Source organism: Schistocerca cancellata, chromosome 6, assembly GCF_023864275.1.
Source record: "Schistocerca cancellata isolate TAMUIC-IGC-003103 chromosome 6, iqSchCanc2.1, whole genome shotgun sequence".
NCBI classification, from domain to species: domain Eukaryota; kingdom Metazoa; phylum Arthropoda; class Insecta; order Orthoptera; family Acrididae; genus Schistocerca; species Schistocerca cancellata.
The window spans coordinates 17298505-17321540 of NC_064631.1; the positions used below are offsets into that span (position 1 = coordinate 17298505).

A 23036-nucleotide genomic window follows, 5' to 3' on the forward strand; every position below is an offset into this window, starting at 1 on the left:
AACTAAGGTTTAATCTAGCCTCTGATACATCATCAGACACTTCCAGTGCTTCCCAACAGGCAGTAAAGCCCACAAACTTCCAGTCTTCAACTCATCAGAATTACCTGGTCCCACCCATAAATGATACTACAGAAAGTTTATTATGGCACTTTGCCTTTGATGGTGAGCAGTGCGCCTCTCTTTTCCCCACCAGTCTTTGCGGACTGCTCTTCCTCCGGGTTGCTTCCAACTCTTCATACCACTGTTACCACTTCACAATTCCACTACCACCCAAACTTCAAACCAACACCCACTGCTTTCACTACTCTTTTCATTTGTGTACCCCGATGCACATATCTTGGCCTCTGTTCTCTTTTGATTAGCTGTCTCATAAACAACCACTGCGAAAAACTCCGATTGGTAACTCAGTTCCCTGCTACCCCACTGCCTCTTTTGCTTCTCCCAGATGAATTTCCTGGCATAACTGTGGCCTGGAAATTACAGCTATTACAGTAAACTGAGTGCAACACTTGGCAGGTACCAATACACCTCGATTCGGGTTTGCAAAATAGTCTCGGAGTACCCACAGCTGCTATTGTTCAATAACAGGTTTAGGGTTTGCAAGGCATTTTGACAAACATTCTGAGAACAAGATGAATTCTCTGTGTCCAGAGTTCCTAGGGCCCTCGTCCCTGAGCGTGAGCATGTGGTCAGCCACCCTCTTCATCACAACCATTATCCAGAAAGCTACTCTCCTCACAGCTGAGGCAACAGGTTTCTCACCTGTCCACTTTAATAAAGCATGACCAGTACACAGCTTAACTACATCTCCAGACTATAATCTCACAAAATGAACTGCCACAAATTTCAATTCCATTGTTTTGTAGAAGTCTGCACTTCTGATCATAATGTAATTCAAGACTCCCTGCAAAAGTATATGAAGTTGTAAATGTTGGCTGTGGGAGTAGTGTACAGATATAAATTACTTTACTCACTCCATTGTCTGTATAACACTAAGAATGTTGAGTTTGTAGTTTCATAACTACCTGTCATAATATACCAGTCTGTATTTTTTGTAGCTCAAGAATACTATCAAGAGGTGATTGTCACAATATATATAGACTCACTGGGAGAGTTAACAAAGTTTTTCTGATGAAAGTGTCCACTGGTTCTGTCCTTGTGGTGGAAGCAAGTTCATGTGTGTACTTTCGATTCTGCAATGACTTTCAAGAGAAGCAGACAACAGAAACTTCAGTGTATACACTGCACTAACAACAAATGCCCACTACACTGTTTAGTACTATTCCTGCTTGTCACAGCAAAATTTAACCAAGTAAATTAGAAACAAAGCTGCTACTCTGGGGGAAAAAGCTTCTACATTACAGTTATATTAAAGAGCTGCTGTTTATTTTGAATGGGTAACTTCATATTTACATTTATATTTAGTGTTGCCATGGTCATGGTTGTGTTTGTTTGTATGTCTGTGTGATTTTATGGACTTTCTGCTATATAAGAACATCCAGAGCTCAAAAACTAGTTGATACTGTGTTCTGTTATGTGTGTCTATACACACGTAGTAGGTGAATATGGAATGGGGGTAAGGAATGAAAGAGGAAGCTGCCTGGTAGAATATTGAACAGAGCATAACTTAATCATAGCTAACACTTGGTTCAAGAATCATAAAAGAAGGTTGTATACATGGAAGAAGCCTGGAGATACTAAAAGGTATCAGATAGATTATATAATGGTAAGACAGAGATTTAGGAAACAGGTTTTAAATTGTAAAACATTTCCAGGAGCAAATGTGGACTCTGACCACAATGTATCGGTTATGAACTGTATATTAAAACTAAAGAAACTTCAAAAAGGTGGGAATTTAAGGAGATGGGACCTGGATAAACTGGCTAAACCAGAGGTTGTACAGAGTTTCAGGGAGAGCATCAAGGAACGATTGACAAGAATGGGGGAAAGAAATACAGTAGAAGAAGAATGGGTAGCTTTGAGGAATGAAATAGTGAAGGCAGCAGAGGCTTAAGTAGGTAAAAAGACGAGGGCTAATAGAAATCCTTGGTTAACAAGATACTGAATTTAATTGATGAAAGGAGAAAATACAAAAATGCAGTAAGCGAAGGAGGCAAAAAGGAATACAAATGTCTCAAAAATGAGATCGACAGGAAGTGCAAAATGGCTAAGCAGGGATGGCTAGAGGACAAATGTAAGGATGTAGAGGCTTATCTCACAAGGGGTAACATAGATTCTGCCTACAGGAAAATTAAAGAGACCTTTCGAGAAAAGAGAACCACTTGCATGAATATCAAGAGCTCAGATGGCAACCCAGTTCTAAGCAAAGAAGGGAAAGAAGAAAGGAGGAAGGAGTATATGGAGGGACTATACAAGGGTTATGTTCTTGAGGACAATATTATGGAAATTGAAGAGGACGTAGATGAAGATGAAATGGGAGATAAGATACTGCGTGAAGAGTTTGACAGAACACTGAAAGATCTAATTTGAAACAAGGCCCCGGGAGTAGACAACATTCCATCAGAACTACTGACAGCCTTGGGAGAGCCAGCCCTGACAAAACTCTACCATCTGGTGAGCAAGATGTATGACACAGGCGAAATACCCTCAGACTTCAAGAAGAATATAATAATTCCAATCCCAAAGAAAGCAGGTGTTGACAGATTTGAAAATTACCGAACTATCAGTTTAATAAGCCATGGCTGCAGAATACTAACACAAATTCTTTACAGACGAATGGAAAAACTGGTAGAAGCTGACCTCGAGGAAGATCAGTTTGGATTCCATAAAAATGTTGGAACACGTGAGGCAATACTGACCCTACGACTTATCTTAGAAAATAGATTAAGGAAAGGCAAACCTACATTTCTAGCATTTGTAGACTTAGAGAAAGCTTTTGACAATGTTGATTGGAATACTCTCTTTCAAATTCTGAAGGTGGCAGGGGTAAAATACAGGGAGCAAAAGGCTATTTACAATTTTTACAGAAACCAGATGGCAGTTATAAGAGTCGAGGGGTACGAAAGAGAAGCAGAGGGAAGCAGTGGTTGGGAAGGGAGTGAGACAGGGTTGTAGCCTATCCCCAATGTTATTCAATCTGTATATTGAGCAAGCAGTAAGGGAAACAAAAGAAAAATTCAGAGTAGGAACTAAAATCCATGGAAAAGAAATTAAAACTTTGAGGTTCGCCCATGACATTGTAATTCTGTCAGAGACAGCACAGGACCTGGAAGAGCAGCTGAACGGAATGGACAGTGTCTTGAAATGATATAAGATGAACATCAACAAAAGCAAAACGAGGATAATGGAATGTAGTTGAATTAAATCAGGTGATGCTGAGGGTATTAGATTAGGAAATGAGATGCTTAAAGTAGTAAAGGAGTTTTGCTATTTGGGGAGCAAAGTAACTGATGATGGTCGAAGTAGAGAGGATATAAAATGTAGACTGGCAATGGCAAGGAAAGCGTTTCTGAAGAAGAGAAATTTGTTAACATCGAGTATAGATTTAAGTGTCAGGAAGTCATTTCTGAAAGCAATTGTATGGAGTGTAGCCATGTATGGAACTGAAACGTGGACGATAAATAATTTAGACAAAAAGAGAATAGAAGTTTTTGAAATGTGGTGCTACAGAAGGATGCTGAAAATTAGACGGATAGACCACATAACTAATGAGGAAGTATTGAATAGAATTGGGGAGAAGAGGAGTTTGTGGCACAACTTGACTAGAAGAAGGGATCGGTTGGTAGGACATGTTCTGAGGCATCAAGAGATCATCAATTTAGTATTGGAGGGCAGTGTGGAGGGTAAAAATTGTAGAGGGAGACCAAGAGAAGAATACACTAAACAGATTCAGAAGGATGTAGGTTGCAGTATGTGCTGGGAGACGAAGAAGCTTGGACAGGATAGAGTAGCATGGAGGGCTGCATCAATCCAGTCTCTGGACTGAAGACCACAACAACAACAACATATGATGAGAATGCCAGATAATCAATGGCCAAAGAAGGTTTATGAATGGAAACCAGCCGGCAGATGTAAGCGCAGAAGACCACAACGTTCTTGGACAGACCACTTAAATGGAGTAATGGAACATCGCAGCATCAACAAGGAAGATGCGCTTGATAAAGAGGTTTGGCGGAGGATAACAGGAATACAACAAGATGCTGTTATTAATTAATGTTTGTATTGATTAATCCTATAATAATAATAATAATAATAAAACAGTCAGAAAAGAGCTTCTCAATTACTTTATCTATGTGAGAGACCCAAGTTTCTCCTTGAGTATATAATGTTCAAAGAACGTACGAGGATAGTGACATAGCCAGTATCCGCTGTTATTTTGACAGGAGAACACACTGACATATTCAAGGTACGACTGCGGCAAGTAAGTTCAAAAATGGTTCAAATGGCTCTGAGCACTATGGGACTTAACTTCTGAGGTCATCATTCCCCTAGAACTTAAGAACTAATTAAATCTAACTAATCTAAGGACACTACACACGTCCATGCCCGAGGCAGGATTCAAACCCGCGACCATAGCGGTCGCGCAGTTCCAGACTGTAGCACCTAGAACTGCTCGGGCACCCCGGCCAGCAGCAAGTAAGTGCTGTGCACGCAAATTCTGCATGGAATCCTGCTCTCTTCCTTGTCCAAAAACAGAGAGCCAAAGTTAATACTACCTCACCCATTGATTATAAAATTCAGTATTGATAACTTCTGATGTCACTCATCTAAGGTTTGTGATGGTACTAGTGTTTACAGTGTGTGAGTGTGAGTGTGTGTGTGTGTGTGTGTGAGTGGGTGGGTGGGTGGGTGGGTGGGTGGGTGCGGATGCGTGCGGGTGTTCTTATATGTTTCCTGAGTTTTTATGTAAACCAAGGTTTTAAATTCCCTTGCACAGCACTTACTTGTTGCAGTTATTCCTTGACAATGGCAGCATGTGCTCCTGTTGGAATATCGGTGGTAATCGATGATGTCATCAGGCTGCATTTCTGTAAGTTACTTCAACATCGCGTACATCTGGAGAAACTTACATCTCATGTTGTTTATGTGCATTGTTGCTTCGAAGTTTGGATAAAGTTCACAGCAGTAGAGTAAGACTGCAATGTGTGCTGTGATTTTTGCTGAGATGATGTGACCAAAATATTGTTCCCATATTTGCCAAATTTGTGCATCATATTAATTTTCCTGGCACCAATAGCATGAAGCAACACGGCAACCTAGCTCTCATTTGCGAAAGGATCCGTTACACTCACTGACAATTGCGTCTTGTTTCCAAGGAACTGTTTCAGCTTCATTTAATAATTGCTTCAAAAATTTTGGCTTTTTCTTGGCAATGGCTAGAGTATGATTCATGGCTGCAGCCTGACTGAGAATTTCATTCTGTAACGATCTGGTGTTTGGTGAAGTTTGGACGTTTCCATGGCTCAGAGCATAATACTATACCCTGACATTCTGTATGGAGAAAGCTTCTGATGATGCAGCTTTATCCCAGGTTGGGAAAGGTTAAATTTTCCACCAATTCCAAAGCGTTTGCCAGTGTTTGATTTTATTAGTTCTGCTGAACAGACAGTTTTTGAACTACCTTCTGATGTTGAAGACAAGGCTAGGAGGGAGGAAAGTCGTGTTGACTGGAGCACATCCAGCTGAGAGGGCTGCTTTATGTTCACTTACAAGATGACCCAGATATTGTTACTTTACCTGCGCACAAGAGCAATGTTACCATTGTTTTGCACAAGCAGGATTACGTTTAAAAGATGCAGTGCTAACTGTCTTATTCAGGGTATCATAGGATCGGTACTGACCCCACAAAAAGTGTTGAGAGGATGACTAACAGCCTCCCGAAGAAATGCTCGTGTCACAGGAGACTATCGAGAGTCTATGTTTTATTGTACTGTTCCCCCTAGGCTGTATGGCCTTCCTATGGTCCACAACAAAGGAGTTACGCTTCATCTGAGTGAATAACACTGGTGACATGCAGTCTAGCAAAACACCTCACTGCTCTGTTGACCCCTAAGGTAGGATGGGGTGAGCAACACATTAGGAACTCAGCAGATTTCTTATGTCAATTAGTGAGAATGCGTTTGAATGAATCTGATCTTTTAGTAAGTTTTGATGTGGTCTCTCTCTTCAATTATGTACTTTTGTCTGATTCATTATGGTTGACTGAGGTTAGGGTTGGTGTTGAATTAACAAATCTATTTTGACATATGGTAACTTCAACTTATTGTTTACTCGATGTCCAGAGCAGACAGACAGAGTTGCAATGGGAAACACGTTGTCACCTATTATTGCCTATTTGTTTACAGAAGACTTTGAGGAACCTGCCTCGGAGTTGATGGCTTTGAAACCTGCATAGTTTTTTCAGATACATAGGTGATACTATTGTTTTTTGGTCTCATGACAGTGAGAAATCAAACGACCTTTTAGAATATTTGAATTCAATCCACCCAAATATCTGTTTCATGATGGACGTGGAAAAGGATGCCTCTCGCCCTTCCTTTATGTGTTGGCCAGCAGGAAGCTTTTTTGTATGCTGGTACATACCACTTATAGGAAGTCTACTCACACTGACACGTAGCAGTAAGCTGATAGTTGTCAACATCTGGCTCAATGTGAAGTGGTACTTTGTACCATGGTTCACAGGGCCCATGTCATGTCAGTCCTTAAGAGTTCGTCATCTCAGTTAAGCCATCTCAGGGTCACCTTTTGTCAGGATGATTATACTGAGAGACAGATCTGACATGTTTTCTGTAATAAGCCAATTGTTCACCAGGAGAGTGATGACAATATTGATGAGGCACCGAAGTCTACAGACTTTTTGCCTTACACAGCAAGCTTTTTGAACAAGACCGAGCATATTTTGTGGAAATATTATGTGAAATGTGTTACTGGACCACCATCAAAATTAGGGTCCTTTTAGGTTACATAAATGATGATCTTGGTTTGAGTTAAGGCGGTGTCTACCATATTCCTTGCAGTTGTGGCATGTCATATATTGGTCAGACTATCAGGACTGTAGACAACCAGTGTATTGAGCATTACACATGTTTACAACAGCTGAGTAAAGTCACCATTGCAGAACATTGTCTTGGCTCCAGTCATTCTATGGAATATAACAACACAGAGGTTCTGGCATTCACTTTCAGCTACTGGATAGTCTTATTAAGGAACCAGCTGAAATTAAATTAGCAAGTAACTTTATAAATATAAATGGTGTTTTTTGTTTAAATTCAGAATGAAATTCTTCTTTCACTCCTGTCAAACAATGAAGGGACAGAGTTTATGATACTTCAACCATTGATTATTAAATTCACTATTGATAACTTGTGATGGTGGTCATCCTTGGTTTGCGAAGGCACTAGTGTCTACAGAGAGAGAGAGAGAGAGAGAGAGAGAGAGAGAGAGAGAGTGTGTGTGTGTGTGTGTGTGTGTGTGTGTGTGTGTGTGTGTGTGTGTGTGTGTGATCTTTCCAGAGTTTCTCTGCAAAATGAGATTTTAAATTCCTCTGCTCAACGATTACTAGCTACAGTTATGGTTCGAAAACGGCAGGTGTGCTCCTGTTGAAATACTGGCAGTTGTCAACAATGACATCTGACTCTATTCCTGTAAGTTATTTGAACATTATCTGTGTGTTGACCCATTTTAACTTAACATGCAGCTGGAGCCCAAAGAATTGCATATACACAGTTTCCTTTAAAGGGAGGAAAGAAGATTGGGTTTAACGGGTTTAACATCCTGCATAGTTTCATTTAGTGTTTGGCAGTTGATGACTACTTCTGGCATCAATAGCTCTACACTGCTTGTTTGAAAATGGGTCAGTTATTGAGAAATAATTATATCCAAAATATAATTATGCCAAATTGCCAACCTTGTCTGCTGAACTCTCTGGAACACCCCAAGTAATTATGGAATGGACATTTGTATTTTTTGACAGCTTGATGAATTAGTGAATGTCTTGTCAGTTTATCTCTGCGACTAAATGTTGCACCACAGTGCTGCAATTGAATTACAATAATCAGTCACTTTTTACAAGTAATTACATCTTGGCATTTTAAGGGAACAGAATACTGTACACATAAAAATATAGATTAATGACATGTAGGTGACAAAAATAAATTACAGAGAACCAATTTAGCTTAATATCAATAAACAGCTATTGAGAAACATTGTCCCAATTGATGTCCACATTTTTGTGTTCACTGTTTTGATTAATTGATCTGTCAATATTCATCTTATGGAAACCTATACGAGACAGTAATTGCAAATTTTATGTGCACCCTCAACAATTAAAAAATATATAACATATTAGGAGATTATATTCAGTTAAATTGAAAGAATCAGAATTTGTTGAGCATTTCAATGGGAGCATTAGGCACCAATTAACTCGAACACGGGAAAGGAATACAAGAGTATATAAATGGGTACCTTTGGGAGATGAAATAGTAAAGCTAACAGAGTATCAACTAGGCAAAATGACATGGTTTAGTTGACATCCTTGGATAACACGTAAGGTATTGAAATTTCCACACAAATGAGACTTTGAATGACAAAGACAAACATTTAAAGCACAGAATGAGATTTACACTCTGCAGCGGAGTGTGCGCTGATATGAAACTTCCTGGCAGATTAAAACTGTGTGCCCGACCGAGACTCGAACTCGGGACCTTTGCCTTTCGCGGGCAAGCGCTCTACCAACTGAGCTACCAAAGCACGACTCACGCCCGGTACTCACAGCTTTACTTCTGCCAGTACCTCGTCTCCTACCTTCCAAACTTTACAGAAGCTCTCCTGCGAACCTTGCAGAACTAGCACTCCTGAAAGAAAGGATATTGCGGAGACATGGCTTAGCCACAGCCTGGGGGTTGTTTCCAGAATGAGATTTTCACTCTGCAGCGGAGTGTGCGCTGATATGAAACTTCCTGGCAGATTAAAACTGTGTGCCCGACCGAGACTCGAACTCGGGACCTTTGCCTTTCGCGGGCAAGCGCTCTACCAACTGAGGTACTGGCAGAAGTAAAGCTGTGAGTACCGGGCGTGAGTCGTGCTTCGGTAGCTCAGTTGGTAGAGCGCTTGCCCGCGAAAGGCAAAGGTCCCGAGTTCGAGTCTCGGTCGGGCACACAGTTTTAATCTGCCAGGAAGTTTCATATCAGCGCACACTCCGCTGCAGAGTGAAAATCTCATTCTGGAAACAACCCCCAGGCTGTGGCTAAGCCATGTCTCCGCAATATCCTTTCTTTCAGGAGTGCTAGTTCTGCAAGGTTCGCAGGAGAGCTTCTGTAAAGTTTGGAAGGTAGGAGACGAGGTACTGGCAGAAATAAAGCTGTGAGTACCGGGCGTGAGTCGTGCTTCGGTAGCTCAGTTGGTAGAGCGCTTGCCCACGAAAGGCAAAGGTCCCGAGTTAGAGTCTCGGTCGGGCACACAGTTTTAATCTGCAGGAAGTTTCATATCAGCGCACACTCCGCTGCAGAGTGAAAATCTGATTCTGGAAACAACCCCCAGGCTGTGGCTAAGCCATGTCTCCGCAATATCCTTTCTTTCAGGAGTGCTAGTTCTGCAAGGTTCGCAGGAGAGCTTCTGTAAAGTTTGGAAGGTAGGAGACGAGGTACTGGCAGAAGTAAAGCTGTGAGTACCGGGCGTGAGTTGTGCTTCGGTAGCTCAGTTGGTAGAGCGCTTGCCCGCGAAAGGCAAAGGTCCCGAGTTCGAGTCTCAGTCGGGCACACAGTTTTAATCTGCCAGGAAGTTTCATATCAGCGCACACTCCGCTGCAGAGTAAAAATCTCATTCTGGAAACAACCCCCAGGCTGTGGCTAAGCCATGTCTCCGCAATATCCTTTCTTTCAGGAGTGCTAGTTCTGCAAGGTTCGCAGGAGAGCTTCTGTAAAGTTTGGAAGGTAGGAGACGAGGTACTGGCAGAAGTAAAGCTGTGAGTACCGGGCGTGAGTCGTGCTTCGGTAGCTCAGTTGGTAGAGCGCTTGCCCGCGAAAGGCAAAGGTCCCGAGTTCGAGTCTCGGTCGGGCACACAGTTTTAATCTGCCAGGAAGTTTCATATCAGCGCACACTCCGCTGCAGAGTGAAAATCTCATTCTGGAAACAACCCCCAGGCTGTGGCTAAGCCATGTCTCCGCCAAATCCTTTCTTTCAGGAGTGCTAGTTCTGCAAGGTTCGCAGGAGAGCTTCTGTAAAGTTTGGAAGGTAGGAGACGAGGTACTGGCAGAAGTAAAGCTGTGAGTACCGGGCGTGAGTCGTGCTTCGGTAGCTCAGTTGGTAGAGCGATTGCCCGCGAAAGGCAAAGGTCCCGAGTTCGAGTCTCGGTCGGGCACACAGTTTTAATCTGCCACGAAGTTTCATTTAAAGCACATTTGACACATTTTATCTTCCTTGAGGAGGAGTGGAAGCAAAGAACGGGAAAGGATTATGCAGATGATGTGGGGGATGTATGTGTATGAATGATTCCTACATCTGAAGAAGAACGTTACCTAATAACTTAATCTATTTTTAAATGTACTTTAAATATGCCCATCTGCCATTAGACACCTGATATCTATCATTTTACACTGTTGTTATTCTATACTGGAATTTCCATTTTATGAGATACTGAATTTAAAGCGCATAATGAGAAAAATGGACCTTGCCGTTGGTGGGGAGGCTTGCGGATCTCAATGATACAGATAGCCGTACCGTAGGTGCCACCACAACAGAGGGGTATCTGTTGAGAGGCAGCCTTTTCAGTAGTTGCAGGGGCAACAGTCTGGATGATTGACTGATCTGGCCCTGTAACACTAACCAAAATGGCCTTGCTGTTTTGGTACTGCGAATGGCTGAAAGCAAGGGGAAAATACAGCCGTAATTTTTCCCGAGGGCATGCAGCTTTTCTGTATGATTAAATGATGATGGCGTCCTCTTGGGTAAAATATTCCGGAGGTAAAATACTCCCCCATTCAGATCTCTGGGCGGGGACTACTCAAGAGCACATCGTTATCAGGAGAAAGAAAACTGGCGTTCTACAGATCGGAGCGTGGAATGTCAGATCCCTTAATCGGGCAGGTAGGTTAGAAAATTTAAAAAGGGAAATGGATAGGTTAAAGTTGGCTATAGTGGGAATTAGTGAAGTTTAGTGGCAGGAGGAACAAGACTTTTGGTCAGGTGAATACAGGGTTATAAATATAAAAACAAATAGGGGTAATGCAGGAGTAGGTTTAATAATGAATAAAAAAAATAGGAATGTGGGTAAGCTACTACAAACAGCACAGTGAACGCATTGTTGTGGCCAAGATAGACACGAAGCCCACGCCTACGACAGTAGTACAAGTCTATATGCCAACTAGCTTTGCAGATGACGAAGAAATTGAAGAAATGTATGATGAAGTAAAAGAAATTATTCAGATAGTGAAGGGAGACGAAAATTTAATAGTCGTGGGTGACTGTAATTCGGTAGTAGGAAAAGGGAGAGAAGGAAACGTAGTAGGTGAATATGGATTGGGGGTAAGAAATGAAAGAGGAAGCCATCTGGTAGAATTCTTCACAGACCACAACTTAATCATAGCTAACACTTGGTTCAAGAATCATAAAAGAAGGGTGCATACATGGAAGAATTCTGGAGATACTAGAAGGTATCAGATAGATTACATAATGATAAGGCAGAGATTTAGGAACTAAGTTTTAAATTGTAAGACATTTCCAGGGGCAGATGTGGACTCTGACCACAATCTATTAGTTATGAACTGTAGATTAAAACTGAAGAAACTGCAAAAAGGTGGGAATTTAAGGAGATGGGACCTGGATAAACTGACTAAACCAGAGGTTGTACAGAGTTTCAGGGAGAGCATAAGGCAACACCTGACACAAAAGGGGGAAAGAAATACAGTAGAAGAAGAATGGGTAGCTCTGAGGGATGAAGTAGTGAAGGCAGCAGAGGATCAAGTAGGTAAAAAGACGAGGGCTAGTAGAAATCCTTGGGTAACAGAAGAAATATTGAATTTAATTGATGATAGGAGAAAATATAAAAATGCAGTAAATGAAGCAGGCAGAAAGGATTACAAGCGTCTCAAAAATGAGATCTACAGGAAGTGCAAAATGGCTAAACAGGGATGGCTCGAGAACAAATGTAAGGATGTAGAGGCTTATCTCACTAGGGGTAAGATAGATACTGGCTACAGGAAAATTAAAGAGACCTTTGGAAAAAGGACAACCACTTGCATGAATGTCAAGAGCTCAGATGGAAACCCAGTTCTAAGCAAAGAAGGGAAAGCAGCAAGCTGGAAGGAGTATACAGGGTGTTACAAAAAGGTACGGCCAAACTTTCAGGAAACGTTCGTCACACTTTACTAAAGAAGAGATGTTATGTGGACATGTGTCCGGGAATGCTTAATTTCCATGTTAGAGCTCATTTTAGTTTCGTCAGTATGTTCTTCCACCTACACTCAATGGAGCACGTTATCATGATTTCATACAGGATACTCTACCTGTGCTACTAGAACATGGGCCTTTACAAGTACGACACAACATGTGGTTCATGCACGATGGAGCTCCTGCACATTTCAGTCTAAGTGTTCGTACGCTTCTCAACAACAGATTCGGTGACCGATGGACTGGTAGAGGCAGACCAATTCCATAGCCTCCAGGCTCTCCTGACCTCAACACTCTTGACTTTCATTTATGGGGGCATTTGAAAGCTCTTGTCTATGCATTCCCGGTACCAAATGTAGAGACTCTTTGTGCTCGTATTGTGGACAGCTGTGATACGATACGCCATTCTCCAGGGCTGCATCAGCGCATCAGGGATACCATGCGACAGAGGGTGGCTGCATGTATCCTCACTAACGGAGGACAGTTTGAACATTTCCTGTAACAAAGTGTTTGAAGTCGTGCTGGTACGTTCTGTTGCTGTGTGTTTCCATTCAATGATTAATGTGATTTGAAGAGAAGTAATAAAATGAGCTCTAACATGGAAATTAAGTGTTTCCGGACACATGTCCACGTAACATATTTTCTTCCTTTGTGTGTGAGGAATGTTTCTTGAAAGTTTGGCCGTACCTTTTTGTAACACCCTGTATACTCCTTCCAGCTTGCTGCTTTCCCTTCTTTGCTTAGAACTGAGTTTCCATCTGAGCTCTTGATATTCATACAAGTTGTTCTCTTTTCTCCAAAGGGAGTATTTTACCTCTGGAATATTTTACCCAAGAGGACGCCATCATCATTTAATCATACAGAAAAGCTGCATGCCCTCGGGAAAAATTACGGCTGTATTTTCCCCTTGCTTTCAGCCATTCGCAGTACCAAAACAGCAAGGCCATTTTGGTTAGTGTTACAGGGCCAGATCAGTCAATCATCCAGACTGTTGCCCCTGCAACTACTGAAAAGGCTGCTGCCCCTCTTCAGGAGCCACACGTTTGTCTGGCCTCTCAACAGATACCCCTCTGTTGTGGTTGCACCTACGGTATGGCTATCTGTATCATTCAGGTCTGCAAGCCTCCCCACCAACGGCAAGGTCTATGGTTCATGTCATATAACATCTTGAAAAGTCATCAGATGATAAAAAGTGGCAATTGACTCTAAATAATGAAAAGTGTGAAGTCATCCACATGAGTACTAAAGGAAATCCACTAAATTTCAGTAACACAACAAATCACATATATCAAAAAGCTGTAAACTTAACTAAATACTAAAGGATTACAATTACAAATAACTTAAATTGGAACAATTGTGCAGTTAATATTGTGGGGAGAAAAACCACAGACAGATTTACTGGCAGGACAATTAGAAATGCTTGTTCACCCTCTTCTAGAGTACTACTGTGGGGTAGGGGACCCGCATCAGGCAGGATTGATGGAGGATATCCAAAATGTTCAAAGAAGGGCAGCTCATTTTGTATTATCGCAAAATAAGGGATAGAGTGCCACAGATGTGATACATGAACTGGTGTGGCAGACATTAAAACAAAGGTGTTTTTCACTGCAATGGAACCTTCTCATGAAATTTCAATTACCAATTTTCTCCTCAGAATGAGAAAATTTTTTGTTAGTGCTCAACTACAAAGGCAGGTGTGATAACCATAATAAAATAACACATTGCCAGGCACTTAATTGAGAATTGCAGAATGATCATGTAAATTTAGATGTAGATAAAAGTAATTTTAAATGTGAGAACTCATACATTCTCACAAATTACAATGACTATCATAGATGCTATAAATAAGAGTGAAACGTATCTGGTATACATAAGGCTTTATACCAGAGCGTCCAACTATTTTATGTGCATGGGCATGCTTACCTTGTGGCTAAGGGATGCAGGCACTGCTGCCCTCAGAATCACTACACTACTACTACTACTACTACTACTGCTACTACGACCACCATCACCACCAGCACCACCACTACAACAAATGTGTAAAACTGTAAAAGTATGTCAAAGAATTACAATCATACTCTTGGCATGAGATTTGGCAGGAAGGAAATCCACACTTAAGCTTCATAGTAGAATCAGATAATCAAGTGCTTTAATTGTAAACAGTTTTATTGGTTCAAAAACACAACCATTTTTGGGCAATTACAACCCCATCTTCAGAAAGACTGAAAAATGGAAAATGACAAAGCTACAGCAACAGATTGTATAACACTTCTTGATATAATAATAGTGGAGATTCACTATCCAACAGTAAATATGAGATTGATATGGTCAGGTTAGTCAGAATTAAAACAAATATGTTGCATCAGACAAATAAAAAATAACCTAAGGAAAGTGAGCAGTCAAAGTGGCTATGGTGCAACACTCTTGTTTTCATTCCAACTAACCTGAGCGTATCAACCTCATAAATATAGTTGGGCATTGGATCTCCACTATTATTATAACATCTTGAGTCTCATACATTCTTATTAAATTCTTCGTTTTCCTTTTTGTAGACTTGTACACCTGAAGATGAGCTTATAACTGCCACAAATCAGTCATCTTTTTGAATCAATAAAACTCTTTCAAACTGAAGTAGTTGATTATCTGGTTCTGCATATGGTGTGGGAGATGAGTCTTTGGTACTGACAGACCAGCAGCATCGTTCCATTGCCTAGCACCTGCAAGTAGCCAGCTAATGATGGGCTGCATTTGTGCAGGTAGCACGAGGCGGGCTGCCACTCTGCAAACCTGACACTCATGTGTCTGAAACAAATCAGTAAGCGTCTCAAGTACAACTGGTGCTGTTTCGCCGTTTTTCTAACTAGCAATTCAGCTCATAGTTTATTTTGCTTTGGTTGTTTTTAGCATTTATTTGTACCTGCTTCATTTCAAACAATGCCCAGTGCGACAAGTAGTACCAACTCAACATCCAAAGTGAAGCAGAGGAAGAAAAGTGTGTTACATAGCTAGGTCAGCAAATCTGTGTGTTCTGTAAGGGACTGTCTTGGGAAAGAAAAGGAGAAAAAGGTAAGCTCTTATTTCCTGTTGCTCAGCTGGTTAAGAGGACTGCAATGACATCGAGAGTGAGCAAAAACATGTAATGATGGGGAAAGAACAGAGCGGTACAGATTGTGGTGCGTAACATGGCTACACACATCGGGGAACAAGTGGCCAAGGAAGAAGAAGCAAGTGACAGCTTCAGACGATTTCCAGAGAGACGCTATTTGTGATCATTTATACAGGTATTATAAGAGAAGCGAATGTCCCACATTATCTAAATAACTTGTGTCACTTCCGAAAAATCATCTTTTTAAAGGAACCAAATTCTCATTGTGTACAGTGCTTACAGGCAGAGGCTTCAGCTATTTACAGTTTAACAGATGCCAAGTATTAATGGAAAGAGTAGATGATGTTGCGTGGCGGTACAAGTTTCTGCACATTGTCGTGGGTGTGAGATTCGAAAGTATAGTGAGACTTGATGAAACCTGGATTGATTCCAGCCATTCATTATGCTACGGTCACAAGTTCGAATCCTGCCTCGGGCATGGATGTGTGTGATGTCCTTAGGTTAGTTAGGTTTAAGTAGTTCTAAGTTCTAAAGGACTGATGACCTCAGAAGTTAAGTCCCATATTGCTCAGAGGTATTTGAACCATTCATTACGTAGTGGCTGGAATGATGGAATACCTGAGGGACTGTGGCATTGCCTGTTGGAAATGGAGACTAAATTATTATTTTACATGAAGGTACACTGGATGATTTTGTGACAAATCACCTGTTAACATTTCATTTGAAAAAAGACGTATGGTTACCATAAAAAAAAAGTTTACTTTCTCAAAAGTGATTCAAGTTACTTATGAGAACTCTGAGAAGTCCATCAGTGATTGTTATGGTTAATGCTCCATATCATTCTGCTGTTCATAATGAGACCAACTTCGGCAACAAAAAGAGAACAACATTCAGTGGCTGAAATGACGAAAGTGTATTTCTGTTGAAGAAGGCTGAATTGTTCAAAACTGTGGCACCAAAGAAACTGCAATTTCCAACATTTGTAACTGCTGAGATTACTATAAGGCAAGGGTATGAAATTGTTTGGTTTCCTCCATATCTCTGTCATTGACAGAGTATGGACCAGAAGAAAAATCAGCATATCGGAAGTTAAAAATCTCCTTGTACCAGCTGTCAGTCACATAACAAGTGAGACCTGGATGAAAACTGTGAACAGCACTGCAAGCACCGTAACAGAGGATGCCAAATATGAAGGCACTGTGGAAGAATACAGTCAAAATGTTATCATTCTTGTGGAAGGGAGCAGTGATAGTGTGAACAGTGCTGAAAAAGGCTACTCTAAATCATATTCTGACAGTGATGTAAACGGTGTTTTCTCATAAGTGTAACTATGACACACTTAAAAGTGTAAGACGGGAGCATGTCATCAGGTTATCATTGTACTGCAAGTACTTTATTCAAAGGGTAACTGTTTGTACATTGAAAAATTATTGTGTTGCTCACTGCAGAAGTAATTAACAATGTTAATACAATTCCCGAAAATTTTTTAAGTTCTATAGTGAAGTATAACAAATAACTTTATGATATTTCAAACAATGGAAAATCCAGGATGGAATGTAACAATATTATGAAAAGGAAAGTGTGAGTCTCGTGTGTGTGTGTGTGTGTGTGTGTGTGTGTGTGTGTGTGTGTGTGTGTGTGTGTGTGTCCTCTATTGTTGACGAAGGCCTTAATGGCCAAAAGTCTTTATTTATTTGTGACAGTCTTTTTGTTGTGCCTATCTGCAATTCAGCATCCCCGCTATATGGTGAGTTACAACATTCCTTTTCATAATATTGTTACATTCCATTTTGGATTTTCCATTGTTTGATTTTTGTTTGATGGCTTTTCTTCTATCCTAACCCAGTGCTCTTTTCCATTGTTACTATTTTCTTATGCAGCACTATACTCAATATCCGTCCTTCTTTCTCTTCTTTCCTGTGTTTCTCTTGTCTTACACACCACACTGCACACACTACTTACGAACCACACTGTATCAACTGTCTACAGACATTTACAAGACCACACTGATTGTTGGCTCAGCACCTTACTTCCCACATTAGTCTGGCCGATATAATTAATCCTATACTTTCAAATTGATCACTCTGCCTGCATCAGTCTCCTGTATTTTCACATCTTTCCAGTGCCACATGATCTAGTATCTCATACAAACCCCTCTCCATCACCCACTCTTTCTCCTTTCTATCCCAGCTTGCACCCACTAATTCCACCTTATCCAGCCACAACTGCTGTCCCCCATCTTCACACTTATCCACCCTTAGACCTGCTACCCACAGTAATATATATAATTTTTTTATCATTTATTCTTTACTTTTATCCTTGTGACTTCTCAGCAATTTTAGTGAGTTTTGCCTTTTGCTATCATTGACTCCCTCAGATTTTATCTTGCTTCCCCCCTTTGCATAAACTTCATCCTTTTCGTAAGAAAAGTTTATGATATTTCAGCATATTATTAAATATGAAGTTCAATTTTTTTGAATTTTTGTATTACAAGTAGCAATTTCAAAAACATTCATGTACACAAATATGACTTGCATGTTGTCAAGGCTTTTGTTTCTGCTGGTAGAAAACGCAAGTAGTACTGGGTGGGCATAGGGTGCTGTAAGCAGTGTCCGGCAACTTCGCCATCTGCCCACCTGAATTGTGAATACCAGTCACTCATCTCATGGACTATGAAACTGTTTAGATTTACAACTTACATAATTAACACAAAGTTTGACACTGCATGTTGACTGGAAGTTCAGAAAAAAATCTGGTGAGTATGGAACACGCTGTTCTTAATGCATCATCTAGATATGAGTCTGTCAAGCTAAATAAGTATTTATTCTTGATCATACTCAAGGAGAAACTCTAACCTTGTGCAGATATGTCATGTCAAAACAAAAATAAATTTTCAAATACACGCAAATGATTATGGGATATTTATTCCTGTCCACTAGAATCCAGCAACTACTTGAAGTTTTAAAACATGATTTCAAAGATATATCTTCTTAAGGATTTAAAATTTCCATTTATAAATCTTCTGGATTACAATTTCTGAAGATCTCATATATCCGACCTCCAAGTTCAGTAATGTCAACAACAGAAACAAATGGACTAGTGAGAAATATAATGACTGGTTCAAGTGTTAAAAACTGACTAAATTCTGTGACTAGTATTTCAAGATGTTGGCTAAAAATAAACACATTTGCCAACATTTATAGTTGAATTCAAAGCTGGAAAGTACAACAGGGAACTTCTTTTTAAATGTGCAATCCTTAATTTTGGCTTCCTCTGAAAATTATTTACTGTACTTATCATAGCTGAAGCATTGTTATTTTTCCCTTGCAATTGGAGGTTAAGGTCATTTAATTTTGAGGCGATATCTGCCAAGAAACCTAGATGTAGGACCCAAGGCATCGCATCGAGTTTTTGACGACATTGCCCAGAAAATGATTGCAGAAAATGTGATGTCATCCAGAAGACTGCAGAATCATTCTAAAGTTTTTCCCGAATCTGGAGATCGCGAGTGATTATGTATCTCTAGGCTCTCTGATCAATTCCAGGAAAGTGTGATAAAGAGATAAGATGATGACTCATTCTTGGCAAAGCCGCAATGCTCAAACTCACTAAGGTATGGCAGAATCGGGCAATATCCAAGACAACGAAGATGCACTTGGTAGAAGCATTGGTGTTTCCTGTATTCTTAATACAGATGTGAGACCTGGACCATGAAAGATAGTGATAAGAGCTGCATTGATGCCTTCGAGATGTGGTGTTGGCGGAGGATGCTACGTGTACCGTGGACAGAAAAAATTATGAATGTTTCAATAACAGAAGAACTTAAAATCACAAGAAGGTTACCTTCTTTTGTCAGCCAAAGATGCCTTCAGTTTCTTGGGCACATCTTGAGAAGGAAAGGAGATAATTTAGAGAAGACCATCATGCAGGGAAAAATTGAGGGCAGAAGATCACATGGGAGAGTAGCAAACAGATGGTTGGATCAAGCGAAAAAGATTACCAGCCTGCCTCTTCACATCATATTAGGAAAGGCTGAAGATCGCTGTAAATGGAGACATCTGTCTGAAGTTTCAACTACTTAAGAAGGAATGAGGAAATGAGGTCATGACACTCAGCAATGAGTAAAACGACTAATGAGAGACAGAAGCTACCCTACATCTGTGTGAAGAATTGTGTCATCGTACTCAGAATCTGTTATATCAAACAATTTCTTAGCAATCAGTGAAGTGTAGAAGGTGATTGGGTGTAATTACGTGAGTAGCACTTTCATGATATGGTCAAACTTCAAAACCTTTATATGTAAAGCTTCCTGGTGTATAATATAGTGATAAGAAGGAAATTTTGCAAATGAATCATCTTTAGAACAAAGTGGAAGAAACCCGGTATATTGATAATAGTTTTTACTTATGGACCGTCTGACAGCAACTGAATAAAACACAATTTTAGTGCCATACCTTTATTTTCTGCAAGCCATCATCAGTGGCAGGTTGCGTGGACAATTTCTTACATATTACGCTCCTGTTGCATTTTTGGTGTTGTTCTTCTTCTTATGAATGCCAATTTGCGGTTTTTTCCCCACATTCCACAGCACTATGAACTGAACACTTGTTTCAATTCAATGTTTTGGTTTCTGTTTTCTGACTGTCAAAGTTGAAGATGCAAGAAACCCATTACTCTTTCTAATCGCTGAAGGCTATAACAAACAAGGTTACAGTAACAAGTTCAGAGAGTGGAAAGTTGCTACCTTTCAAAAATTTACATCCATGAAGTGGCAGCACTTTTACAAACTTCTCTTCAACCTCAATATCATAATAAATAAACACAACTCTCCAATATTGAATATGTCAATGATTTAGTCAAAATTAAGTGAAAAATGTTCAAGTGACTCAGGGCCTGATATGACCGAGATTCTAAATGTTCAAAAATCTGTACATGTCTAATAACAGTTAGGTGAGAAAATTGGAGTCCTTTAATAGAAGACACAACTGCAGTGAAAAATATTTGAAAAATTGCAGGTCCTGATACAAATGAGATTCTACATTTTTAGAAATCTGTGAAGATATCTAGTAATACTTTGATGAGATAATTGAAGTCCTTTTATAGACCACATAACTGTAGACTGATTTTTCTGACCATCGAATGGAGATCTGCAGCAGTGATGACAGTTTCCCTAAATTCTTCCCCATCACTGAAAAGTTAAATCCTTTTCACTAAAACATAAAACATGTAAGAGCCCACTGTCACATTACTATTTTGTTGAGCTGGCTTTGTAAATGCACTTCGTTGCAATGTTAATTTAGATTTTAAGTCTCTAACTTCATGTTTTCATAGTTCAGAATTAGCAGGAAACTCAGTATTAAAGTTTGTGTGGTTTGTCAAAAAATTATGTTCTACATTCCATTTCTTGGGAACACACACTACTGCAGCACAGTTAACACAAAGGCTTTCCAGCGTATTTGTCATAACAATGCTGCCCCTCCCAATCATTGTTAAAACTGTGATTTCTTTGTCTTTCAATAAACTTATTGTTTGTGGCATGCATGGTTGAGATTAAAGTGAATATGTCTCCAATTCTCAACAGAGGCCTAATATTTGTCCAGGAAAATAGAGTACAGCTTTGCAAGAACAAAAAGAAAGTTTTGTTTTGCAATTTGATTTAACATTAGAAATCATCAGAACCGAAATTTGCTTACAAAGTGTTCCAGGACAATGTATCATGGGCACCAAGGTGCATGGGGGCACCACATTGGACAGCCTTGCTTTATACAGTTGCAAATGACTACCTCCCATATTAACAGTAAGTTCAAACAAATATTGCAACAGGAAGAAATCTTGTCTTACTGCTTTTCTAATTTTATCTTTTCCTCCTTTCCAATTTTATTCATATAATCAATATTGTTGTACTATCTTTATAATATGCCTATCTTTCAAAAGCTTTGATTACTTTCTTCCACTCAGGATTATCAAATGACTTCTCCAAATCAACATGGGCAATGGTTCGGTGGCTCAGTGGTAAAGCAACAGACTATGAATCCAGAGGTCTTGCTTTCAAGTGTGTCAGTCCCAGTACTTTTATCCATCATTTGTCACTTCTTTAACCTCTGGCAATATTTGCTGATGTGGAAAATGCTGAGGTGCAGCATGATTCAGAGTCCATGTTGCACTATAGGTCCCACTATAATTTCCCAGTGAGTCAGCATAAGGGTCAGAGGAAGGCATCTGCATACCATCTCTGATAAGATCATATGCAATAAATCCCTGTAGTGTTCAAATCAACCTTCGAGTTGTTGATAACTTTATCTTTAAGGACTATGTTACACCTTTACTTTAAGGACAATGTATATACTCGTTCTTCCCTCTAGTCATCTCTTATGGAAGACACTGAATGAAAAAATGGTTTCCCACACTATGGCGTGAACAAAACGGCTATAAACTTAATACTTCCCTCAAAGACAGAGTGATAAATACAGAGCTATGGAATGCAGTTGACAGTGTGTCAAAAAAGATATATGCACTTAAAATATGTAGCTATCATCAAAATCTCTGAAGTTTAAGAGTAGATTCACATCTTCAGCATTTGGGAGAAGTAACATCTCAGGAGTCATTACAGGAAGATGAGGGTAGTCAACATAAGATCTGCCAGTAGGACCAAGCCTCCTGCAGGTCCAACACCACATGTGCCAGTGGACACAAACTGCAGATGCATCCTCTGGTTCTCACTCAGGATTCAAGGGAAGACCATGTTTCACAGCTGCTGGTATCCCCCAGGAGGCTGATCCACTCCTGGAACTTGGTGAGACAACCAGTGAAAACTTCCATTATTTAGTGTCCTACTTAATAGTTGAAGACATACAGCTGGAGCTGAGAGACCTTGTGGTGGCTCGAGACCTGCCGGGACTCAAAATCCAGAAGGCTCCATGGCAGTACAGGTGGTGGAAAAACTAGAGTAGCGAGCATATAAACAAATGCCAACACTCAACGCACAGTCCAGAGCAGGTACTGCCTTTATAGAATTTAAAACAAATGCGGAATAATTGTAGTTTTAGTTTTCTATCACGACATAAATATTTTTTCTAAATTAATTCTAGTACATGCTACACTATACATTAAATATCTGTGTGTAATAGATTTCTTTTGTAAAATGGCGAAAAATTAACGTTATGTATAGTTTTCTCGCGAATAGGTCAATGTACTGTAGCACAAAATAAATAAAAATAGAAATAACAAGTTCCTATTTGTTGCTAAAATTCATATTGCTCTTTGTCAAGTTTGTGTTCAATTTCTCTCTCTATTCTTTTATTATAAGTGTGAATATATTTGCTGCAAGTGTCATTGTAGCCATGAGCTCGACTCCAGTCCACCACCAGTTATGGAGGACAAAGCTGTGAGAATGCCAACCAGTCATGCTGGCGAAACATGAGAAAAATCGACAAACGAACATCAGCCGAAGGACCTGAGATAGAAGCCAATACAAAATTGCTCATTAAACGGTTTGTTATTGATAAAATTATTTAATTGGATGGATAAAAAATCTACTCACCAAGTGGCGACAGAACACACACACATGAAAGACTGTTATGGTTGA

At 40.0% G+C, this 23036-nt stretch overlaps 1 protein-coding gene and 3 non-coding genes across 4 annotated transcripts in view; 3 read left to right on the forward strand and 1 right to left on the reverse strand.

Moving 5' to 3' along the window:
- Window positions 1-23036, reverse strand: part of LOC126191129 (zinc finger protein 510-like) — a 390896-nt gene that overhangs the window by 24465 nt on the left and 343395 nt on the right. Inside the window, exon 14 of the mRNA XM_049931877.1 lies at window positions 7868-7994. Within this exon, the coding sequence (XP_049787834.1) occupies window positions 7868-7994 (127 nt within the window). The remainder of the gene's footprint in view (window positions 1-7867; window positions 7995-23036) is intronic.
- Window positions 9042-9116, forward strand: Trnas-cga (transfer RNA serine (anticodon CGA)). The gene has a single exon. It is a non-coding gene; the product is annotated as a tRNA-Ser (tRNA).
- On the forward strand, window positions 9944-10018 carry Trnas-cga (transfer RNA serine (anticodon CGA)). The gene has a single exon. It is a non-coding gene; the product is annotated as a tRNA-Ser (tRNA).
- Trnas-cga (transfer RNA serine (anticodon CGA)) lies at window positions 10245-10319 on the forward strand. The gene has a single exon. It is a non-coding gene; the product is annotated as a tRNA-Ser (tRNA).